Raw genomic sequence first — 20,552 nt, forward strand, 5'->3', positions numbered from 1 at the left:
GCCTGGGCTGGGACTGGTCCCGCCGGCGCAGGGTAGCAGGAAACTCTCCGCACACTCACCGGACCTGGGCTAGGACTGGGTCTGGGGGCTCCTGGAACTCGGCCGGCCCAGAAGTTCTTAAAGAGAACTATCTCAATGAGAAATGCAGGAGAAGGAGCAAGGGGAGGCGGTGAGGCAGCAGAGGAGGAAACACGCAGGACTAAATCCACTGCCTGAGACCCAGCCCAGCCTGATTCACAGGGGGTGCCTTCCTGGGGCCACAGCTGTCGCCCTCCGGTTCCCTCCAGTGCGGGCTTCTGATCGTCAGGAGGCAAGAGTGGGAGCCTCAGCAGCAGGGTTTTGGGGGGCTGGGAGGGTGTCAGTCTCATCATGTTTTCCAGCATCTCTTTTTCATCTATAGAAAAGTAGGCACCTTAGATGGATTGCAAGTGCGAACACACCCTGAGCCACTTGGCAGCATAGGGAGAGCCTGTCTTGAAATAAAAACCTCTAAAAACCAATAAAACATTTGAAAAAACAAAACAAACAAACAAAAAACCTCTAAAAAGAGGCTGGACGTGTAGCTTATTGCACAAGCCTTGTGAGTTTAATCCGCAGGATCAAAATGAAGCAAACAGAAAACCCACCTGCCTTACTTATCTCGTGCATTTCAGGGTAAATGTATACGTCCCATGAGATACTGTGTTTAGAAACGCTTTGAAGGACCAGCCACATACCTCCGTGGATTAAAGCTCCTGCTTAGGCAAATGCAGCGGCCAGGTTCAATCTCCTCCCTGCTGTGCCAGCTCTGCCCTCAGGGCGAGCTGAGGCAGTGGGTGAGACTGGGCGTGGTGGTGCATGCTTGTAATCCCAGCACTTGGGAGGCTGAAAACAGGAGAATCACTGAGTTCGATCTACGTGGTGAGACCCTGTAGACCCTGTCCTAAAATTAAAAAAAAAAAAAAAAAATTAAAAGGCTTTGAAAATTGCAAATCTCAGTACAGATGAAGGAGTTGGTTACTTTAACTAGAAATACCCACAGCCTGGCCCCTGCATGCCCATCTGGTCCGCACTGCCATGCCCTGTGGGGCTGGGCTGGCAAAATCCATGATTCTCTGAGAAATTCTCATGCAGGGCTCTATGTGCCATAATGTATGTTAACAGAGGGAATGGAAGACCAGGTCTTTCCCCTTTGGGAGCCTTAATCCCACTGGGGAGAAGAGAAGCAGTTAAGAGCTCAGAAAGAGCCAAGATTTACTTGGTTCCAAGTGGGGAGGGGCTGTCTGGATTGGGGAAGGCAGGATGGAGAGAAGTGGGCATGGTAGAAAATTATGGAGATGCGGGGAAGGACTCTGCCATCCTGGGGCACAGGAGTCAGAGGAAAGATGCAGAGCCTTCTGTATGTGGGGACATGGAGAACAGCCCAGCACATACTATGGCTGCAGCACAGGAAGTGAGTGGACGGCAAGAGGCTACATTCTGGAAGTGGAAATAGGCTGGTCTCATGTATTTCTGTTGTTGTTACAACAGTAAACCAAATTTGGTGGCTTCAAATAGTTAAACCATTTCTCACCTGAGATCTCTGCAGGTCAGAAGTCCAGTAAGGCATGGTTGGGTTCTCTGTATAAGGTCTTCTAAAGCTGAGATCAAGGTGTCAGCACTAAGGGCTCTTGTCCAGAGGCTGTGGAAAGGAATCTGCCCCTGGGTTTGTTCAGATTGGTCAGATGGCCAGCTGAGTGCCCTCCTCCTGGCTCTCAACGAGGGGGCAGTCCTCACTTCTGGAAGCTCCTGTGTTCCTTCCTTTCCTTTCCATATAGTCCCCACCAGCAAAGGTGGATCAAGTCCCTCTCTTTCCTCGAATCTCTCTGACTTCCCATTCCCCCTCCCCCAGCTGCTGGAGAAAGTTCTGTGCTCTTAAGGGGTGGTGAGATTAGGCCACCCTGTGGGACAACCCAGACTGCTATCACTATTGGAAAGTCTGTGATTTGTAATTAACACCTGCAGTGTTCCTTTTGCCATGTAATGTCATAGATTCATAGCTTATGAGTATTAGGTTATAGATTTTAGAGGAGGTCATTCTGCCCAGAGCCCCGTTAGGAAATGCCCAGCAGTCCAGATCTGCCCTCACTGTCTAAAACATCTAGGCCAAGATGTGTTTCATGTTTCAGATTATGTAAGACTTTATAAAAGAACTACTACATATCTAGTATATAATGCATACCCTACCAGTGAAGTTCGGACAGCACACCATAATCAAACATTATAAATATTGCAAATAGCCTTGTGTTAGTTCAGGTCAAGCTTTCTCTTCCCTAGGAGTGATACATTTTTCAGAGATTTTTGGATTTCAGTACTATCATTAAAGGAGTACTTCCGAGTGTGGGTAATGTAAGGAACACACATATGATGATGAAGTGTAGTCAGAGGGGCCAGATTTTCTTCCTCTGTGTATACAGGAGCTTGTTTTCCTCATCTACAAAATGAGATTTTTGCATTGTGTGGCAGTCACAGAGCCCAAGTATGGAATTTCCTTTACCTGCACCTGGGGCAGACATCACTAATTGATTGCCACACTCTTTCTGGATGAGCCAGGGCAAAGCCTAGTTCACATCTTTATTGGCAGACAATTTCAGACAGCCCTACTGTACTTTAGGAGTTAACCACACAAATGGAATCTTCCTGCTCAGATGACTCCTCACAAGCTTCCTTCTAGCACCAGATATTCATGTCCTAAGCCAACACCCATGCCTGTATGACCTGAAGAGAAGCTAATGTTTTCTTGTGCCACTGCTGGCATAGGGTTTCCCTAGGGCATCTGTAGGGTTTCTGTAGTTTCCATTGATAAGCCACACCATGAGGTATGTAGTCAAGCAGCGGTTGGCAGGAATGTGGCATGCAAGGTCAAGGGTAACTCAGTGTCAGTTCCGTGAGTCCAGCACTAACTGGTGTGTTCTGTGGCCACGAGGAGAACCTGTGTGGAGCTCCTTTCCATATAGACCTCCTTCTCACCCACTACTCGGAAGCCTGTCCTTTGGCCCTCCTGGGAAGTAACTACTCTTTTGTGTCTCAAAAATGTGTGGAGCTACACCCTTCCCTCCATGGAACAGCTCTGGAAGATTTAGTTAGAAGCAGCCAATCTGCAGGTTTGCTTTTGGATTATCTTATACCTGTGTAATTTGAGCTGCGGCTTCATTAGACAATAGTTTCATTCAAGGTGAACCCTTCAGAGCAGTGAAACATTTTTCAAGTGTGGGAGTGGAGTATTTTTGCTTCACCTTGGCAGCCATGAGAAGCAAATCAGAGGGTCCTGGGCTGAGGTATTTGACTGCTTCCCATGAGGTTGAGCAAATTTGAAGTGCAGTATGAGAGCATGTTTTGATATGCTCAAGATAATGGCTATGGAAGACTTTTTAAAAATGTATTTGATTATTATAGGCTTTCACTACTATGCAGCTCGGACTTGTGTTGATCCTCCTGCTTTCAACCTCCTCAGCTGAGATTAGAGGGATGTACCACTATGCCTCTACTCTGGCCAGCTCAGCCCACCCTGCGGGCAGGGCTGGCATGGCATGTGGTGCCAGGGATTGAACCACGGTCCCTGTGCTTGCCTGAGCTTGCCTAAGGAGGCACTTTAGTCTGCTGAGCTATCTAGCCAGCCCCAAGAAGATTTTTAAAGAGCAGATATTTAAGCCAGATACAGTAGCACATGCCTATAATTTCAGCTACTTGCGAGGTTGAGGCAGAAGTATTGCAAGTTTGAGGCCAGCCTGGAAATCATAGTAAGACTTTGTCTCAAGGGGTGGGAGTGGGGGGACGGACATTCAGGAGTTAATCTTCAGCACAACCAAAGAGTTTTTGATTTTTATTTAAAATTTTTAGTTTATCAAGCACGTGTTCAAAATTAAGTAAGACTGGCCAGTTAAGTGCTAGATATGGGAAGCTGTGCTGTTTCACACAGTGGTAGAAGACATCTAGTCTGGGGGGAATGACCGTTTCCATACTTACAAGCAGGTATCTCTGTTTCTCAGAGCATACTGTCCCCTTCAACTAGAAGATGCTGTTCTTAGCTTAAGCCTACACATGGTTCATCTCACTTCGCAGATGATGGACTGGAGGCAAAGGGAAGCTGGCTGGTCTGTCTCCCCTGAGGAAGAGGAGGCTAAAATAATACTAGATTAGAGCTGATATATCAGTTTTTCCTCTACACAGCTGTGGTCTTCTATGAAATGTCTGCCTCATCCTCGCTTTTGCCGGGAGTGCACAACTAAGGAATCCCAGAGCTGATGCTATGCCCCATTCTCAGAGTGCTGTAGTTCTGGGTGGGTCACGGTGAGCTCCTGTGTACCTGGGAACCTGTGGCTGACCTGGAGGTGATGGTCAGTTTTAGGGGTTGGCTGTCATCAGCCAGGTTTGGAGACGTGGAGGTTGGGAAGCAGTATCCATTCCCGGACAAGGGTGGTGGGGCTCATGGGAGGCAGAGAAGGTAACAGGAGAGGCAATGTGGGAACAAAGGGCTCATCTCCTGTGGGAGAGTTGGATGGGGAACTAGGAGCCCTTGCAGCCCCTGCAGCATTTAGGGACCTCAGTGCAGGCAGCAGGAAAGCCCGGGAGGGATGGAGCAACGCGGAACATGGTTGGGAGAGTGGCAGCCTAGGCTGACTCAGAGATAAGGCCCTTTCTGTCTCTGCTTAAGTGTAATTTACAGGCTGGGAACTCATTATCAGAGTGGACCAACTGTCCTTGGTCCTGAAGGAGACCTTGACTAAAAGTGTGTCTGCTCATTTTTAGATTTTATCTGCAGAGAATTATTCTACTACTCTTACAGAAGTAGCCTTCAGAGTCAGCCACCCAACAATACAGGAGATTAAAAAAGAGCACAAACACCTGAAATTCAAGCCATTAAACTATTAAAAAAAAAAAAAAACCTTGCAGCTAGCAAATTACAAAAGCCTCAAGCAAGAGTCTTGCTCAGTCATGTCTCCTTTAACTAAATGGAGTCTGAATGAGACCTTTTGCCTCTGCACCTGGTGGGATGCTCCTCCACACAAACTTCCTCGTGAACACACACCCAGTGCACCTGCTGCATGCACATACACACATGTGTGCACTTTCCACACTTCCCCAGGGATCTGTACTTACTTTGAAATCTATCATTTCACAATGGTAGGAAGTGATAACACACACAATCAACTAACATGTGCATTGCAATTGTAAATGGGACCCTGGAGCTGGGGTAGGCTTTAGTTATATTTCTAAGTATTATTATAACTCAAGCTGTGTGTTGCTATATGTAGAAAGTAGTTAAGGACCACCTGTGAAGTAATCTTAGGACATAACAAGGAACTTCTACTTAGGATTGCCTTTTATAATGGGGTGACTCAGAAGTGAATTTCCAAGATCAGATGACATTTTTGTTCTTAATTTATGTATTTGGTACAGGGTCTGACTATGCAACTTGGACTCATAGTGATCCTCCTGTTTTCAGCATCCCCAGTGCTGGGATTATGGACGAGCACCAACATGCCTGATCTTAGTGGCTGGCTCAGCAGGCCTGGGAGCAGGGCCAGATGACTTCCTTGAAAACACAGAAATGACTGTGTTGTACTGCTTTTTGGTTACCAACTCACATAAAGGTGCTGTTGCTCAGCAGTGAAAGTTTAGGGTTGCATGTGGCTTGGACTTTCCCTTAAGGGGAAAAAAATAAAGCAAAAAACTGTTCGAAGTGAGCAATGAGTACTGAAGCCTGGTGGGAAGGTGAGGCTGAGGAGGCTGCACCTCCCTCCCTCAGTGCAGTCACGTTGAACCTGGAGCTGGCGCAGCCGGAATGGCGTGGTCTGGATCCGGTCTGCAGTGGCCACACTGCTGTAGTAGGGCAGATGCATGCTTATATTGAGCTCCAGAGAGAACACAATGAGAAAATTCATGGCTGAAATTCAAGTTGTAATTTTTTAAAAAATAATTTTATTGAGAAACAAATAGCAATGAGACAATTTCAAAATCAATTATTAGGGCAGTTTCAATAATCAATACATTGCATATTGTCATCTTAGTGATTATTCATGGTACAAGATGCAGACATGATATCCTGTCCACAAACATTATTAGAACAAATCTTTCTATTCATTAATTAAGAGAAAGTAGCTATATATCTATCGTATTTTGAATATACAGATATAAAATGGTCCTTCATTTGTATCCCCTTTTTTTGTTTAGTTTTGTCAGAGAAGGGAGTTCCATAGTCATTTAAATACTGTAGGTGCATGAATTCAGCAAAATAATCCAATATAGTACAGTAGTCCATAATAGTAGCGGGTTTTCCGTAGGACTGCCAATGTCAGTTGTTGACTTGAGCCTTTTACAGCTCAGCATATTAATATGGCTTTACTTTTTATACTTTATTTTTATACTTTTCTGCTGGATGGTTAAGACCAAGATAAAGAAAGACCTATATAATAAGGAATGTAACTTTAGTATCTGATAAGGTCAGTCAAACCCCCTCAGGATTTATCCTGAAACCCTGTACAGCAGTTTGTAGATCCTTTGTCAGTGTCAGCCATGTGGATGAGTCATGGCCATTGCCTAACTGCTTTGCTGTCTGTGAAAGCCTGAGAGAATGTTTTCTCTCCAGGTGACTCTCCTTAGGCACACTTTACATCATTGATCACTTTCCTCTGTGGCTCCATAATCTCCTTGATCAGAAAAGTTGGGACACAACTGAGTTACATGTTGTTACAGTACCGAAGTCAAAGATCTTTTCAAGGAAAATTATAGTACTCTGAAAAAAGAGATTGTAGAGGATTTCAGAAAATGGAAAGATATTCCCTGCTCCTGGATAGGAAGAACCAACATTGTGAAGATGGTCATACTTCCAAAATTATTGTACAGATTTAATGCAATCCCTATCAAACTACTACCAACATACCTCCCAGACCTAAAGAAATCATTCCTAAAATTTATTTGGAACTAGAAAAGACCTAGAACAGCAAAGGCAATCTTGGGCAACAAAGGCAAGGCAGGAGGCATTACAATTTCTGACTTGAAATTATACTACAGGCTACTGTGATAAAGTCAGCATGGTACTGGCAACAAAATAGACCTGAGGATCAATGGAATAGATTAGAAGATGCAGAGCCTCTGTGAATGCACTCAGACACCTTATCTTTGACAAAGGAGCCAAAATGCTATTGGAAGAAAGATAGCCTCTTTAAAAAAATAGTGCTAGAAAAACTGGCTCTCTACATGCTGAAAACTCAAGCTGGAATATTGAGGATTGAATTGGCTCTGAAGAAAGAAGAGGGACAATCCTATTCCCAGTCTGTAACTGTTTTCTGTGGTGTATCTCCCCTTCTAATACATAGCAAGAAAGCCTTTCAGTGTTATTTTTGAGACTAGGCATGGTGGCATGTATCTGTAATTCCAGCTCTTGGGAGGCTGAAAACAGAAGTATCACTATGAGTCAGATCTGTGTAGTGAAACCCTGTAGACCCTGTACCAAATACATAAAAAGAAAACCTAAATATTATTTTTGCCAGAGATATGGTATTGGGTACACCAGGTGGGCACAGATAGGGAAAAATTAGGCTTCCTGTACTGATTTGAGAATGGACCCATAGTCAGACACTTACACAGTTCCCCGGGTATTTCCTGTGTACTCACAGAATGTCATAGTAGCTTTCAGGATGAAATTTTATATAAAGTAGAGCCACAAAATGCTAGTGCTAAAGTCATTCAAGCTGTTATGATTTATTTTATTTTTTTCAAGCTGTTAAGATTTAAATAAAAGAAGAAAACAGTACCTTAAATAAAAAGATGAACAGAGTCAATTAAAAAAGAGAAAATAGCCTAGAGAGTTGTACATTACAAAGCTTAGAAATCACCTTTCTATTGTTTCCATCTTCCTAACCTACAACCTTACAGCAGGTGGTATTTGCAGTGAGCCACTGTGCATCTCCTCCGAGGTAGTGTACTAGGAAGAAAATGAGGTGGCCTGAATCAGGAGACAGGGTCGGCTTCAGCACTCAGAGACCAGTCCTCGAACTTCTTGCAATAAACTGGAGGTTACAGTAGATGCACGTCATTAGATTCACGTGAGAATAAAATAAAACAATATAAATGAAAGCCAAATTTTATAGTATGTATGATATGAAGTTATTTTCTATTATTGTTTGTAGTTGCGACCCTATGTCCCAGTGCATCAATTTGCTTGAATCATTAAGGGTTTTAAGACTGGATATTCGCTCACCAGTCCTTTACTACATTATACTTATATTTAACAGTGCATCTGTCTCCCTTGTTTTCCTTCTGTTCCACGGGTGAGAATGTTGAGTGTGGCCCTGGAATCACTTTCCTATCTGAAGCACTTTGCCCCAGCAGCGTTTCCCAGCTGCGTATCACTGCATTTTCTGCTGTGCAGGTCGGCTGCTTGCGTAGTGATTCCCTTAATCCTGCCCCTAGTGTGTCAGCAGCTGCCAAAGTCTCGAACAGCTGGACAGTGAGAACAGAGGCTGATGTGGGAAAAGGCTTACAAGGCTCTGTCTGGTGCCCGCATGGAAGGAGCAAGTCGGAGACGCAGAGGGGCCACGGGCTCAAGCCCTCTTCTCCTGCCTATTAACAGGTCCCTTACCACGTTGGAAAAGGGGTAACCCTTACCCACCCTGCCACCTGATGGGAAGCTCAAATGATGCATTTGACTCAGAAGCACGTTATAGCCTAAAATTAAGTAAGCAGCTTTCTTTTTGTGTGGGAAGAATTAGGAGGTACAGTCCCTGGGAAGGAGCACCACGGGTTGCCTTGGGGACAACTGGGTACCTTGTCCAAGAACCTCCTCATCCTGCTTTGCAAGTGCTTGTGGCCCCAGTGATCTTTCTGAGGTGGGGTCCCGCTGTTATTGGCCACATACATCATCCCTTTCGTGCCTATTAAGCTGACGTGTCTTACTAAGAACTTCTCTTGGATCTCACTATTTTCAGTATGTTACACTGTACTTGATACATTGCCTGGATTTGTGGAATGGGGAAGAGTGTATCTGAATGAACCTGCTTTGTGCAAGTTCCTTGTATTATTTTAATACTTTAGAATACTGGCAAGTCTTGGGTCACTTTGCAAAGCAAAACTTTAATAAATGTTCTTCATGGTTATATGTGAATAGTTTCAGTACTATAGAATACTCCAACACATGGAAGGTTTTGAGTAGGAGCATTCATCTCTGGGATGGTTGCTGTGCTTACCAACTCTGTGCTAAAGCTGTTCCTGAAGAATCTGCTGGTGTCGGGCTGGTGAGATAGCTCAGCGGTCTAAAGCGCCTGCTTAGGCAAGCTCAGGCAAATGCAGGGACCACCGTTAGATCTCTGGCACCACATGCTGCGCCATCCCTGCCCCCAGGGTGAGCTGAGCCAGCCACAAACAAACAAACAAACAAACAAAAAAGAATCAGCTGGTGAGTTGTGGTGAGCTGAAAACAGAACCTAAAACTTCAGAGACAAAGAGTGTGTGGCATCCCTCTGCCCAGCACATGACCATGATGGTCACAGCAATCTCTTCAATCCCCTGTATCAAATGCTTCCATTTACACTGCCTGGTACACGTCTGGGCTTAGTTTGAGACTGGTGTAAGAATATTAACAACCTTGAAATAGATGATACGTGCCCAAGCAGTGAGCCTGTAGAAAAGGCTAGTAAGAAAAGGCCCATGGTGATAAGAAAAACTTTTAAGTTTTAGAAAGTCAGTGTTGCAAAAAAAACATTGCATGTGTGCATGAGGTGAGTGATTCAGTGGAAGGAATAGTTCTGGGGAACAGAGTAACTGATGCAATGTGTCCAAAGTGCTGTCCCCACGCAGTTGACATTATTTCGTAAGCGACAAGATAAGGGAATGTTTGGCAAAGTAGAAGACACTTTTGAACCCATGGCTCACAGAGCCCTGTCAGTTGCCTGTGCCCCGGTGCTAACTCAGCAAACAACTGAGAGCTTGCTGAGCACTCAGAGGCTGAGCACAGTGCAGAGCCACTGACCAGAGCTCGGGCCAGACTCCGCTGTTCATAGATGTGCTCATCAGCTTTCCATCCTTGCAGAGCCCTGCGACAGTCGATCTGCCGAGAGAAAAGGCTTACTTTAGCTCACAGATTTGGAGATTTCTGCCTGTGGGTGGCTGGCTTCATTCTTTGGAGCTGTGGTGAAGCAGGACATCATGGTAGCTGCATATGGTGGTGCAAGGCCCCTCAATGCCAGCTCAAGACCCAAAAGAGGCACAGAGGAAGGGGCTGGCACCTGACAGTCCCCTCCAAGAGCATGCTGCTAATGACCTAACGGCCTCTCACTGCACCTTCGTGCTGTCCCTTCACAGTGACCTGGGCCTTGGGCGATGTTTGGGACCCACACTGTAGCAGCAGTCCAGGCTCTTCAGGTTCTGAGTGCAGCGAGCATATTTGGAGCTCTTTATCTTATCTGCAAAATGTGAGCAGGTGTCAGGGAAGACGGTTAGCAGCCTCCTAGTTTTAACATGTAAGGGGCTGGTAGTCTTCACGGCCATCTCCATGGACCTTAGAGTGGTGAGGAAAGCAGCAGGAGCCTGCTTTCACACCACAGGCCTTCTGTCAGCAGTGCCCTCAGAGATTCTCAGTTATCTTCGATTTTGCACAGACTTCTTCAAAACCCGTTGGAACGTTCCTAACTTGTTCAGAAATGAAGGAACTGGTTAGGGGAGTGTTCTGTGTTTCACGAAAAGCAGCTGAGCCTCCTTCCACAGTATCACAGTGAGAAAAGAGTGGAGAGGAGATGGTACGTAGTGATTGTGGAGCCTCTGGGCTTGCTGCTTTGCCAAGTAATAAGCATACGGAAACTTTGGATCCATGCCTCATTTTCTTATCACTGCAATGTCAACAAAGTGGAGAAAACACAATCCCCAGCACAAGGCAGCTGTGTGGGCTTGAGCAGGCTATACAGTGCCTCTGAGTCTCGGTTTTTTCATCAGAGAATTGGGTGCTCTGTTGCCCATCTGTCAGAGATGTTGTCTGAACTAAAAATACTAGATCACTAACAGCACCTGGCCATAGTATATGCTAACAGTAGTAACCATTCCTCAAAGCAGCATTAATTGAACCACCTGTGATGAGCAAAAGTAGCTATGGAGAGAGCACAGAACATGCCACTAGCGTGTATCAGGGACAATTCCAACACGCAAACCCTTGACACACATGGACCTATTTTGTAATGTAAATTACTTGTTCTCTTACAACAGTGCAGGAAGGATGAGATCAGCTGCACACAGTCATTCATGGCTTCAGGTTTTGGAGACCTGGGGGTCCTTGGTGGCCTGGCCGCTGTCACCACTCCAGCTCAAGGAGAGAGAATGAGCCAGGAGGAGTGTGTGAAGGAGGTCCTAAGGATCTGAATAGAAATAGCAAATTTAGTTATCACCTGCATTGTGTTGAGATACTTTATTCACCTGGGCAGCAGTGCCCGGGGGCAGTGGTGCAGCTGGCGGGCTGCGTGCCCAGCAGCTCGGAAAGGGGCATGACTGCGAGAGCTGGCGGTCTCTGCCACACTGGTTTGCACACAGCTTGGTAATGGTGTCACACCACCTGCTGGGCTCCTCCCTGACTATTGACACTGAGCTTTTGCTGAAAATTAGTGATCAATTTCTGATCTGTGCCAAAGTTCAAGAAGGAGCCCTGAGGCGCAAGGCGTGTAAGTCATGGCAATGTGGGCTGCAGTTGGCGGTAGGACTGTCCCAGGGTTGGTGCCTCCTGGGCCGGACTTAGCTCAGGCTCAGTGCTCAGGCCAAGGACAGGAGCTTGAGTGACTGAGCAGATCTTAAAATGGATCTGTTGTGATCCTGCAGCCTGGTCACAGTGCAAGAAAGGTCAGTGACACTGGGGAATCCAGACATCATACACCTGGGAATTCCCTCCTGGAAAATCCACCTGGAACAGTGTAAACCTGTGACAAGGGCAGGGAGACAGGAGGAGTGTGACCCAGGCAGGGCTCCCAGGCACCACATGCGAGAGGTCCTGGGCACATCTCCAGGCCTGGAGCGAGGCCCAGTGTTATGTAGCAAAGTGCTGGAGACTAAGGCATTTCTTTTGTCTGAGCGAATACAGGGAATACATAGATCAAGCGAAAAGGGGACGTAGATGAGGGAACAATGCTGGTGTCTAGAAATCATTGTAAGGCTCCTCCGGCCAGGCAAGAGTAAGACACACCAAACTCTTGGCTCCTGGCTCCTCAGCAGGGCCTTACTCCCATGCCCTCCCTACATGAAGATGCTGCGGCTGCATGCACCTGGTGCTTAAGTCCGACTTGGCTCCGGAGTTCAGGTGCCATCAGGAAGGGAAATTTTGGTGACTCAGTCTCCGAGGATGGTGCCCAGCAGCAGAGAATGTGGAAATTAGAGAAGCATTGACACATTAGCTTCTGTAACCGCATCACAGATCTAAGCCCTGTACAACTGTATTTTGTTTAATTTTTATTCACCTTCGAGTTCTCCAAGAAATGTTCAACAAATGTTGGCAGATTCTATCAGTCGTATGAAGGCATATAGATTTTACCAGGTAAAAGACTTGCATGCTATCTTCAGGGAGCTAAGTGCACAGGCGTCTCCACTGGTGTGACCCAAATTAGTTCATTAGTCTCATGCAGAAATGAAATGAAGCAGCAAAATGTGAAGTTTGTCTTAGAAACCGCCAGAGCAGTGATGCGTCTTTACCCATTTCTCTAGAGTTGGGAGCTTCTTGGATGTCACAGAATGAGCAGGTGGCCAGATGCAGCTGCTGAGCTCCTCACTGGCGAGCTGAGGCAGAGAGGGCATCCTGGGCTGCTGCAGATGTGAAAGGAGGACTGATTTTGGAGTGACAAATGGCGTGCTCGAGTGAGGTTGCTTGTGGGTCCATGAACCTGACCCTTGAAGGAGTGGCATCTGTGCTGTCCGTGTCCACTGAGCCAGAGCTCCTGCAGGCCCTCGGCTGCTCCTCTGTCCATCCTGTTCTCCCTCCAGACCAGTCCCTTTGGCACCGTGCTTTGCTGTTTCCAGTCATACGCCGCTCAAAGCGAATGAGACAGACTTGCACTCAGGAACTGCAGTTGTATTTGACCCACAGAGTCTGAAAACGCAGGATAAGAGGGATCTGGATGGCCCAGGCCTGGCGCTGGGCTGTGGAGAGCCCCACCCACCCAGTCATAGGAATTCACTGATAGGTTCCCTGATTTCTCCACAGAGATGTGTGTGTCCTGGGATAGACTGCAGTGTAGAGATTGCAAGAAATGATGATGAAATTGTGGAATTGTGTTCTGTCTCAGTTACTTTTCACTCATTGCTGGGACAAATACCTGACACACCACAGGAAGGAAGGAAAGGTTTATTTAGCTCACAGTTACTGGAGGTTTCAGTCCATACTCAGCTGGCTCCAAGGCAGAGTGGCACAGGGCAGAGAGTAACCTTTCAGGGTGGCAGCAAAGAGCAGAGAGCAAAAGCAAAAGGAGTAACAGCAACAAATGGCAACAGAGAGCAAGTCTGTCTTCCTTAAGTTGCATTCAGGCTCTGCCCAGGCTGGGTATAGTACTCACATCCATAATCCCAACAGTTCTAAGACCCATAATCCCAGTGCATCATGAGTTAATATGAAACTCTGTAAGTCACCCTTCCATGATTGCATGAGGCTTTGTGGGGGGCAACTAGACACGAATCATAACATGTTCCCTATATGCATAACCGTGAGCACTCTACCCATGAGTTCCACAGTGGGAAATTCAACCAATCTAGTCACAGATCAAAAGGTTTGAAAACAATACTGCATCTGTAGTGAACATCTCCAGACTTCTGGGAGGTCATTATTCCCTAAAAAACACAGTTTAATAAATTGGATATGGTGACTCAGGGCTGTAATCCCCATACTGCAGGAGGCTGAGGCAGGAGGATGCAAGTTTACATATAGCTTGGGTGACTTAGGGAGCCTCTGTCTCTCTGACTCTGTCTCTCTGTCTCTGTCTCTCTGTCTCTGTCTCTCTCTCTCTATATATCTATATATTTGTATATAGCATTTTCATTGTATTAGGTGTTATAAAAGATGATTTAGAGTACATGAGAGAATGCACATTTATAAAGGGACATGAGTATACAGAGATTATAATATTTGCAAGCGTCCTAGAGCCAGTCCCTTGTTGGTACTGACAGCTGTATGTACCTTTTCTAAAACAACAGCAATAAAAGATCCAAAAGAAGTTGTCAGTACCGCTGTCCAGGTTACATTATATTATTATCTTAGTGATGACATTCAAGAAAGCTATTCCATGTACTCATTCAACAAATGTGTGTTGGGAAGGGGCCTGCTGCTTCTCTCTCTCCAATCGTCAGGCGCTCCCTGATGTGCACTGGGCTCCTGTTTGTGCAAAGCAGTGGTATAGGAGTTGGAAACCCACTTACATAAAATGTCTGTCTGGAGGATGCTTATTTTCTGAGTGGGGGTGAGGAGTACTAAATCTGTGAGTCACTTGATCCTAAGTGCAATTGGTGAAACCAGAGCAGGACGCAGGAGCCAAACACAGCCGAAAGATGGGAAGGGGTGAGTTAGAGATGGGGTCCTAGAGGGGCTGATTGGGAAGGTAATGCTGGAGCAGAAAAGGAAGGACTGGGGGAGGGTGTGATATGGGTGTCTGGGAAGGGACGCCCCTGGCCAGAGGGGCATCAGGGGTGAAGGCACCGAGGCAGGGCGTGCTTGGCGTTGCTAGGGAGCACCTGATGATCGGAGAGAAAGAAACAGCAGGTCCTTTCCCAAGCTGCCATAGAGCCAGTGTAATAAACAGAGCTTCCGGCCCTAGCGGGGGAACAGCTCTCCAGGTCAGTGCCAGAGCTCATCTGCTGTTACTGTGCGAAGCTCATTAATTTTGTCTCCTTCCCCTCCATGCCCTGTAATTATGCTGCAGATTAAAAAGGCGCAGGTTTCCTGAAGGCAGCGCGCCCAGATGTCTGAGCCGCACCACTCAGCCATGCACCACCCGAGGTGCCGTCCTCCTGCTGTTCCTCCCTCATGCCCTCGCTTTGTAGACTTCTTGCTTATCCTGAGCCACGCTATCCATGCCAGTCCTAGTCTGAGGTCATAACTGTGCTTCCAAGAGCCTTGAAGATAAATTTGCATACATCTGGGAGATGAACAGAGCTTCGCTTTTAAGTTCTTTCTGTTTAAGCTTGGAAATTGCTAGCAGCACTTCAGGTATCTCAGGTTCACAAGCAGCTTTCACGGGCGATGGCAAATTTTAAGAGTCATTTCAAACACCAAAAGCTGATCCCCAGTTTTTAACCTGCACTATATTAGCAAACAAAAATGATTAGCTCTAGGCAGGAAAACTGTAAGAAAAAAATGGACACAGAAGTTCAGTAACTTCTGAAGTACAAACCTGTAAATTATCACTACATTTGCTGTGATTTATGACTTCCCCTGGTGATGAAAAACAAGTTTTACAACATCAAGGTTTAGATTCTAGTTATGGTGAAAGAGCGTAACAGCACAGAAGGCTTTAGCTTTCAATAGGAAAATGCCAGAAAAAAAATCCTGTCCCTTGTGAAGGAGAAGGACACAAAGTTAGGCTTTGTTGACCTGCTCAGCCTGTGTTATGACTTAGCCAAGCAAGACTTTTATTGACTCACCAAGATGTAAATTCAGTTTTGTTTTGAATACTCAGAAGGCTGTATTCACATTTAAAATTAAAAAAAAAAAAGCAAAACAAAAACTTTTTAGATTTAAGTGATTCGTGAGTTCATTTCTCTTTGGGATAAATTGAATTCCCCTCACTGCACTTAGTGCCGCAGAGCAGTGTACTTAGAAATGGTAAAAATGGTAAGTTTCGTTGTGTGAATATTACCACAGCTAAAATAAGAATTCCCTTTGTGATGGAACACTCACATTTATTGTTCTGAATTTTTCTGCTTCAAAGGTTATTTAAAAGTATTGGAGCTGGGGAGATGGCTCAGTAGGATAAGCGCTTGACTGGCAAACGCAAGGCTCTGAGTTCAATCCCTGGTTCCGAAAAAAAAAAAAAAAAAAAAAAAAGTATTTTTCTGCTTGGTTTTTCAACAAAAAAGTACTCCCTTTTAAACCATGTAAGATTGTATGCCATGTGACATTTTGGGACACATGGCCCCAGAGCATGTGGAGACCCAGCTGAGGTGCTCAGGGGTGTGCCCTGGGACCCCATCAACCACTTAGTGTGTGTGTGTGTGTGTGTGTGTGTGTGTGTGTGTGTGTGTGTTGCTGAACCAGAGATTGAACTCAGGCCCTTGTGCTTGCCAGGCAAGTGCTTATTCTACTGAGCTATCTCCCTGGCCCCCAGGGAAGGCTATTTGGAACAGCTAAGTGCTTCATCTGAGGGAAACGGCTGCTCATTGTGTTCCTGCTGTGTGGGGTCCGTTGTGCTTGGCACTTTCTAAAATTCAGCCCTCACTCGATCTCTACCAGATATTCTTCCTTGCTTTCCTCATGGGGAAACCGCCTTCCAGAGGCTTGGTGAGGTCCCCTGAGGGATGCAGACAGGTAGCGGCGATCCCGCTGCCCGTATTGCTGTCACCAGCACCGCCTCCCCAGGCGCCCCGAGCTCAGCAGGGTCAGGTTTGCCTGGTAGCCCTGTTCTTGCAGGGAACTGTGTCTTCTCTCACCAGTGCTCATTTATTTTTATTTTTTTTTAAAACAGAAGAAAGACTCTGTGAAGGTAAAACAAGATGAAGAAATAAAGCAAATAGATGAAGAGAAAACCAAGCAGATTTATAAGAGCTGGAAAGAAGACTCGGAGTGGCAGGCATCTTGTGAGTACCCAGGGGTCTCTAGTGCCTTTCAGCTTCTCAGCTGAAGCTTTTACATAATAAAATGATCAATCGAAGAAGCCCTGAAAGTGACTCATCAAGAGTTATCTTCATGCTGAATTGTACTTGAATGTTCTTCCCAAACCATCACTCAAATGTTTATGAGCTCCTTTTGATTACCAGAGTGATTCTTAATTTGTCTTTAAGGATGATGACATCTCTAGGTAAGGGAATGATCTCTAGCTGTGAAAAGCATGCTTTGGAGGAGTTTTTAATGACTTGGGAATATACTTTTATCTCCTTACACTGGAGAAGTAAAACACTATAAAATAGCATGAAAAAAACATCACTCGTTTCAAAAACCTAAATTATGAATGAAAAGAACTGAAATGTTAATAACATGTTGACACTAGTTTTCTTGGAAGAATGGGATTTAAGTTTTTTTTTTTTTTTTTCGGAACTGGGGATTGAACTCAGGTCCTTGCACTTGCCAGGCAAGTGCTTATGCTACTGAGCTATCTCCCTGGCCCTAAGATTATTGAATCAATGGCCAATAATTACATGAAGACATGTTCAACATTGCTTAAAATAACGCTGAGATTCCACCTCACTCCAGAAAGAATGCCTTTCTTTAAGACCAATGATAAATGTTGGAGAACTTGCTTGGAAAAGACACTTCTTCGGAGTCGGTGGGAGTATAGCCTCGCACAAGCACCAGTGTGGAAACCAGTGTGGAAATTTCTCAAAAAAGTAAAAATAGAAAATATGTTGTCCTACCTATTCCTCTTCTAGATATCTTCCTGAATTAAAAGCATCATATTTTAGCGAGACATGCATACCCATGTTTATGACAGCACAATTCATAATAATTAAATCTGGGAGGCAGCCTCTATGCTCATAAACAGATGAATGGAGAAAGAAAATATGGTATTTACACATTGTGCAGTACTACCCAGCCATAAAGAAGGACGAACTTGAGTCTTCTTTTTTCTTTGAGAAAAATTTCAGGTGTTATATTGCTTTTGCTTTGGTTATTCCTCGCTTCTATAAATATGATACATAAAAATATATTTTGTTAAACAAAGTGATATAACCATCAAATCACATGTGTATTTAAAACTTGTAACAGATTTATTAAAAAGTTGTTTGTGTGTGTGTGTTGTGTGTGTGTGTGTGTGTGTGTATAGTAGTACTGAGACGAGAACTCATGACCTCACACTTCTAGGCAGGTGCCATGCCACTGAGCTGTTTCCTTGGCCCAAACTTGAGTCATTTGTAATAAAATGATGCACTGTAAGACTATAATATGAAGTGAAGTAAGTTAGACACACAGCTTAGCTATCACATGGTTTCTCTTGTATAAGAAAATGAAGAGTGAAATAAAATACCGATAATAGGAAGTAGGGAAGTAGATTTTTCTCAAGTGGGAAAGGAATCAGGAGGAGGAGGGGGAGAGGAAGTGAGGGGACTGACAAAAGAATTACGATGTGTTAAGTACAAGTACCAATCCCCCTGAGGGTTGTAGTCATATAACGCAGACATATACTAATAAGAATTAAAACTTTAAAACAATTATTCAAATTTTTATTTCTTGCTATTCTGGTTTGGATTTCCCCCCTAAGTTGTCAGCAGTAAGTGCCTTCTTCAAGTTTCATTTCCTTTGTAACCCACACACACCTCGTGTTCTTATGGGGTGCAGTGTGATGTTTGGATATATTGTACTACACCCCACTGCTGCCTCTGACCCAACGACCTCTTACCGAGCTTGCATTGCCAGGAATAATTTGCATGGGGGAATCAGCCAAAGCCCATGGAGGCCGAGGACAGGATGTGTCAGGGTGTAGAATTCAACTTTGAGAAAGGATTAGGGCATCATGACAGAGAAGCCTATACCTCCCTCCAGGTAGCTCAGCCAAGAGAGCAGAAGTGGCAATATTTGTAGGACATTGAAAATCCTGCGTTGATTTTAAATCCCATTACAGCAAATGCCATTAAAGTCTTTTGTGAAACAAAAATATTGTGACGATCCAGTCAGTGGCCACCTCGTGCTATGCTCCGAAATCCCAGGATAATTGGACATTTTTTTCTATCTTTTTGAAGTCAAATTTATCATAATTTGGCCAATAATGTCTGAAGTACACTCAGTAAAAGTTATCTTCTGTTCTGTTAGTCTTTAGCACCATGTGGCTAAAATAACCCCCAAGTCCCTCTATACTACACAGTGACACTAACAGGCAGGCTTGTGTAAACTCTATGGGTACCCACACATTCTACAATGATCTAGAACATCCTTAAGATTAAGCATCACTTTAGTTTTTCTCAGCAGGCCAGTTCATATTTGGTTCAGCTCACAATAAAGCCCACTGCTCTCCGCCCTGCCCTGGCCACACAGCACCAAGTGGTCCTGCTTGCCAGGTTTCTGTAGTAACACTGGGCAGCTGCACACAAACGTGTGAGGGATGAAGCCCTGGCCTCTTACTGTTCCTTGCCCTGGCCACTTGATGAATCCTTGCTCAAGCTGGGGTTCATCACTTAGCCTTGCCAACTGCAGGGAATTCTGGTCCTTTCTCTTCTTCCTTTTCTCTGCTGGCAAAATCCCCAGACTCCCAAAAGAAGAGAGAATTCTGAGGTGACTCTTGGGTGAGCCCCAGCATCAGGGTAACAGTGCTGATAGCGATTGCTCATGAACAGAAAGAGAAGGTGGCATCTGCAGAGCTTGTGTGTCCTGCACTTTCTCACATCTCTGCGGGCTAACAAAGGCCTATCTCAAACCCTCTTGTTCTAGTGCGGAAATCCAAAGCAGCTGATGAGAAGAGGCGCTCCTTGGCTAAGCAGGCCCGGGAAGACTACAAGAGGCTGTCGCAACGTGGAAGAAGCGGTGAGGGTCTGCAGGGTCTGGGTGTTCCACAGAAGCCCAGACGCCCTCCCCTCCCACCCAAGCCACAGTTCCTCGCTGCAGTGGGATGCCCACAGAAGCCTCTTGGGTAAGAAGCCGCGGGATGGCTTTGTGCTCAGCTTTGAGATGTATTGGTTACAGACCCATGTGCCCTGAAATGTGCAGGGCCTGCCAACTGCTCGTGTCTTTAGCCTCACCTCTGACACTTTCTGGGAGCTCCAATGTGGCATTCACCCTTCTTTTACCTACAAAATAGCTCCAATAATAACAATACCATATTGCCAATAATATGGTGGAAATGAGCTCACAGTTAGGTGACTTCCTGTGCCCTCTACCTTCCCGGTGGCAGTGAGTGAGCAAGAAGGGGCAAAGAACACAAACCCTGGAGATGCTCCTCATGGTAAAAGAGGAAACAGGAGCTTGGAGACTTGCTGACTTTCATGTCACTAGGGCTAAATTTCACTGCTGCAAAGTGAGCATTTGATGGCTGCCCTTGCTTCGAGATACCCAGCCAAGTGCAGATTTTGAGAATTTGGAAATTGTGTATTTGGCCATGGTCCCTTCACCTAGCTGTGGGGGCACTGGGAAAACAATTTTGGGAGAAACCCTTCAAAGAAGAGCACAGTGATAGTGTAGCAGAAACTTCCTACCTTCATGTCAACTGATGAGAAAGCGCTTTGTTCTTGGCTACTGATATTACCATACTTTTAGATAATTTAATTGTTACTTACAGGTGCTGGGAATTGAACCTAGGGCCTTATTCACACTGGGCAAATGTTCTACCACTGAACCATGTTCCCTGCTCTAATATTTAGAAGGGAACTATTTGAAATCAGTTATTGATTGAGTGAAGTAGAATTTCTGTAACTTTGCGTTCTGCAATGAAAACTAA

General features: G+C 45.3%; 1 protein-coding gene across 1 annotated transcript in view; it reads left to right on the top strand.

Moving 5' to 3' along the window:
- The window catches only part of Sh2d4a (SH2 domain containing 4A), a 62,796-nt gene that overhangs the window by 23,145 nt on the left and 19,099 nt on the right, over positions 1 to 20,552 (top strand). Inside the window, exons 4-5 of the mRNA XM_023714700.1 lie at positions 16,656 to 16,767; positions 19,550 to 19,748. Of these exons, the coding sequence (XP_023570468.1) occupies positions 16,656 to 16,767; positions 19,550 to 19,748 (311 nt within the window). The remainder of the gene's footprint in view (positions 1 to 16,655; positions 16,768 to 19,549; positions 19,749 to 20,552) is intronic.

The sequence above is a fragment of the Octodon degus genome, unplaced genomic scaffold (assembly GCF_000260255.1).
Source record: "Octodon degus isolate 3935 unplaced genomic scaffold, OctDeg1.0 scaffold00036, whole genome shotgun sequence".
NCBI classification, from domain to species: domain Eukaryota; kingdom Metazoa; phylum Chordata; class Mammalia; order Rodentia; family Octodontidae; genus Octodon; species Octodon degus.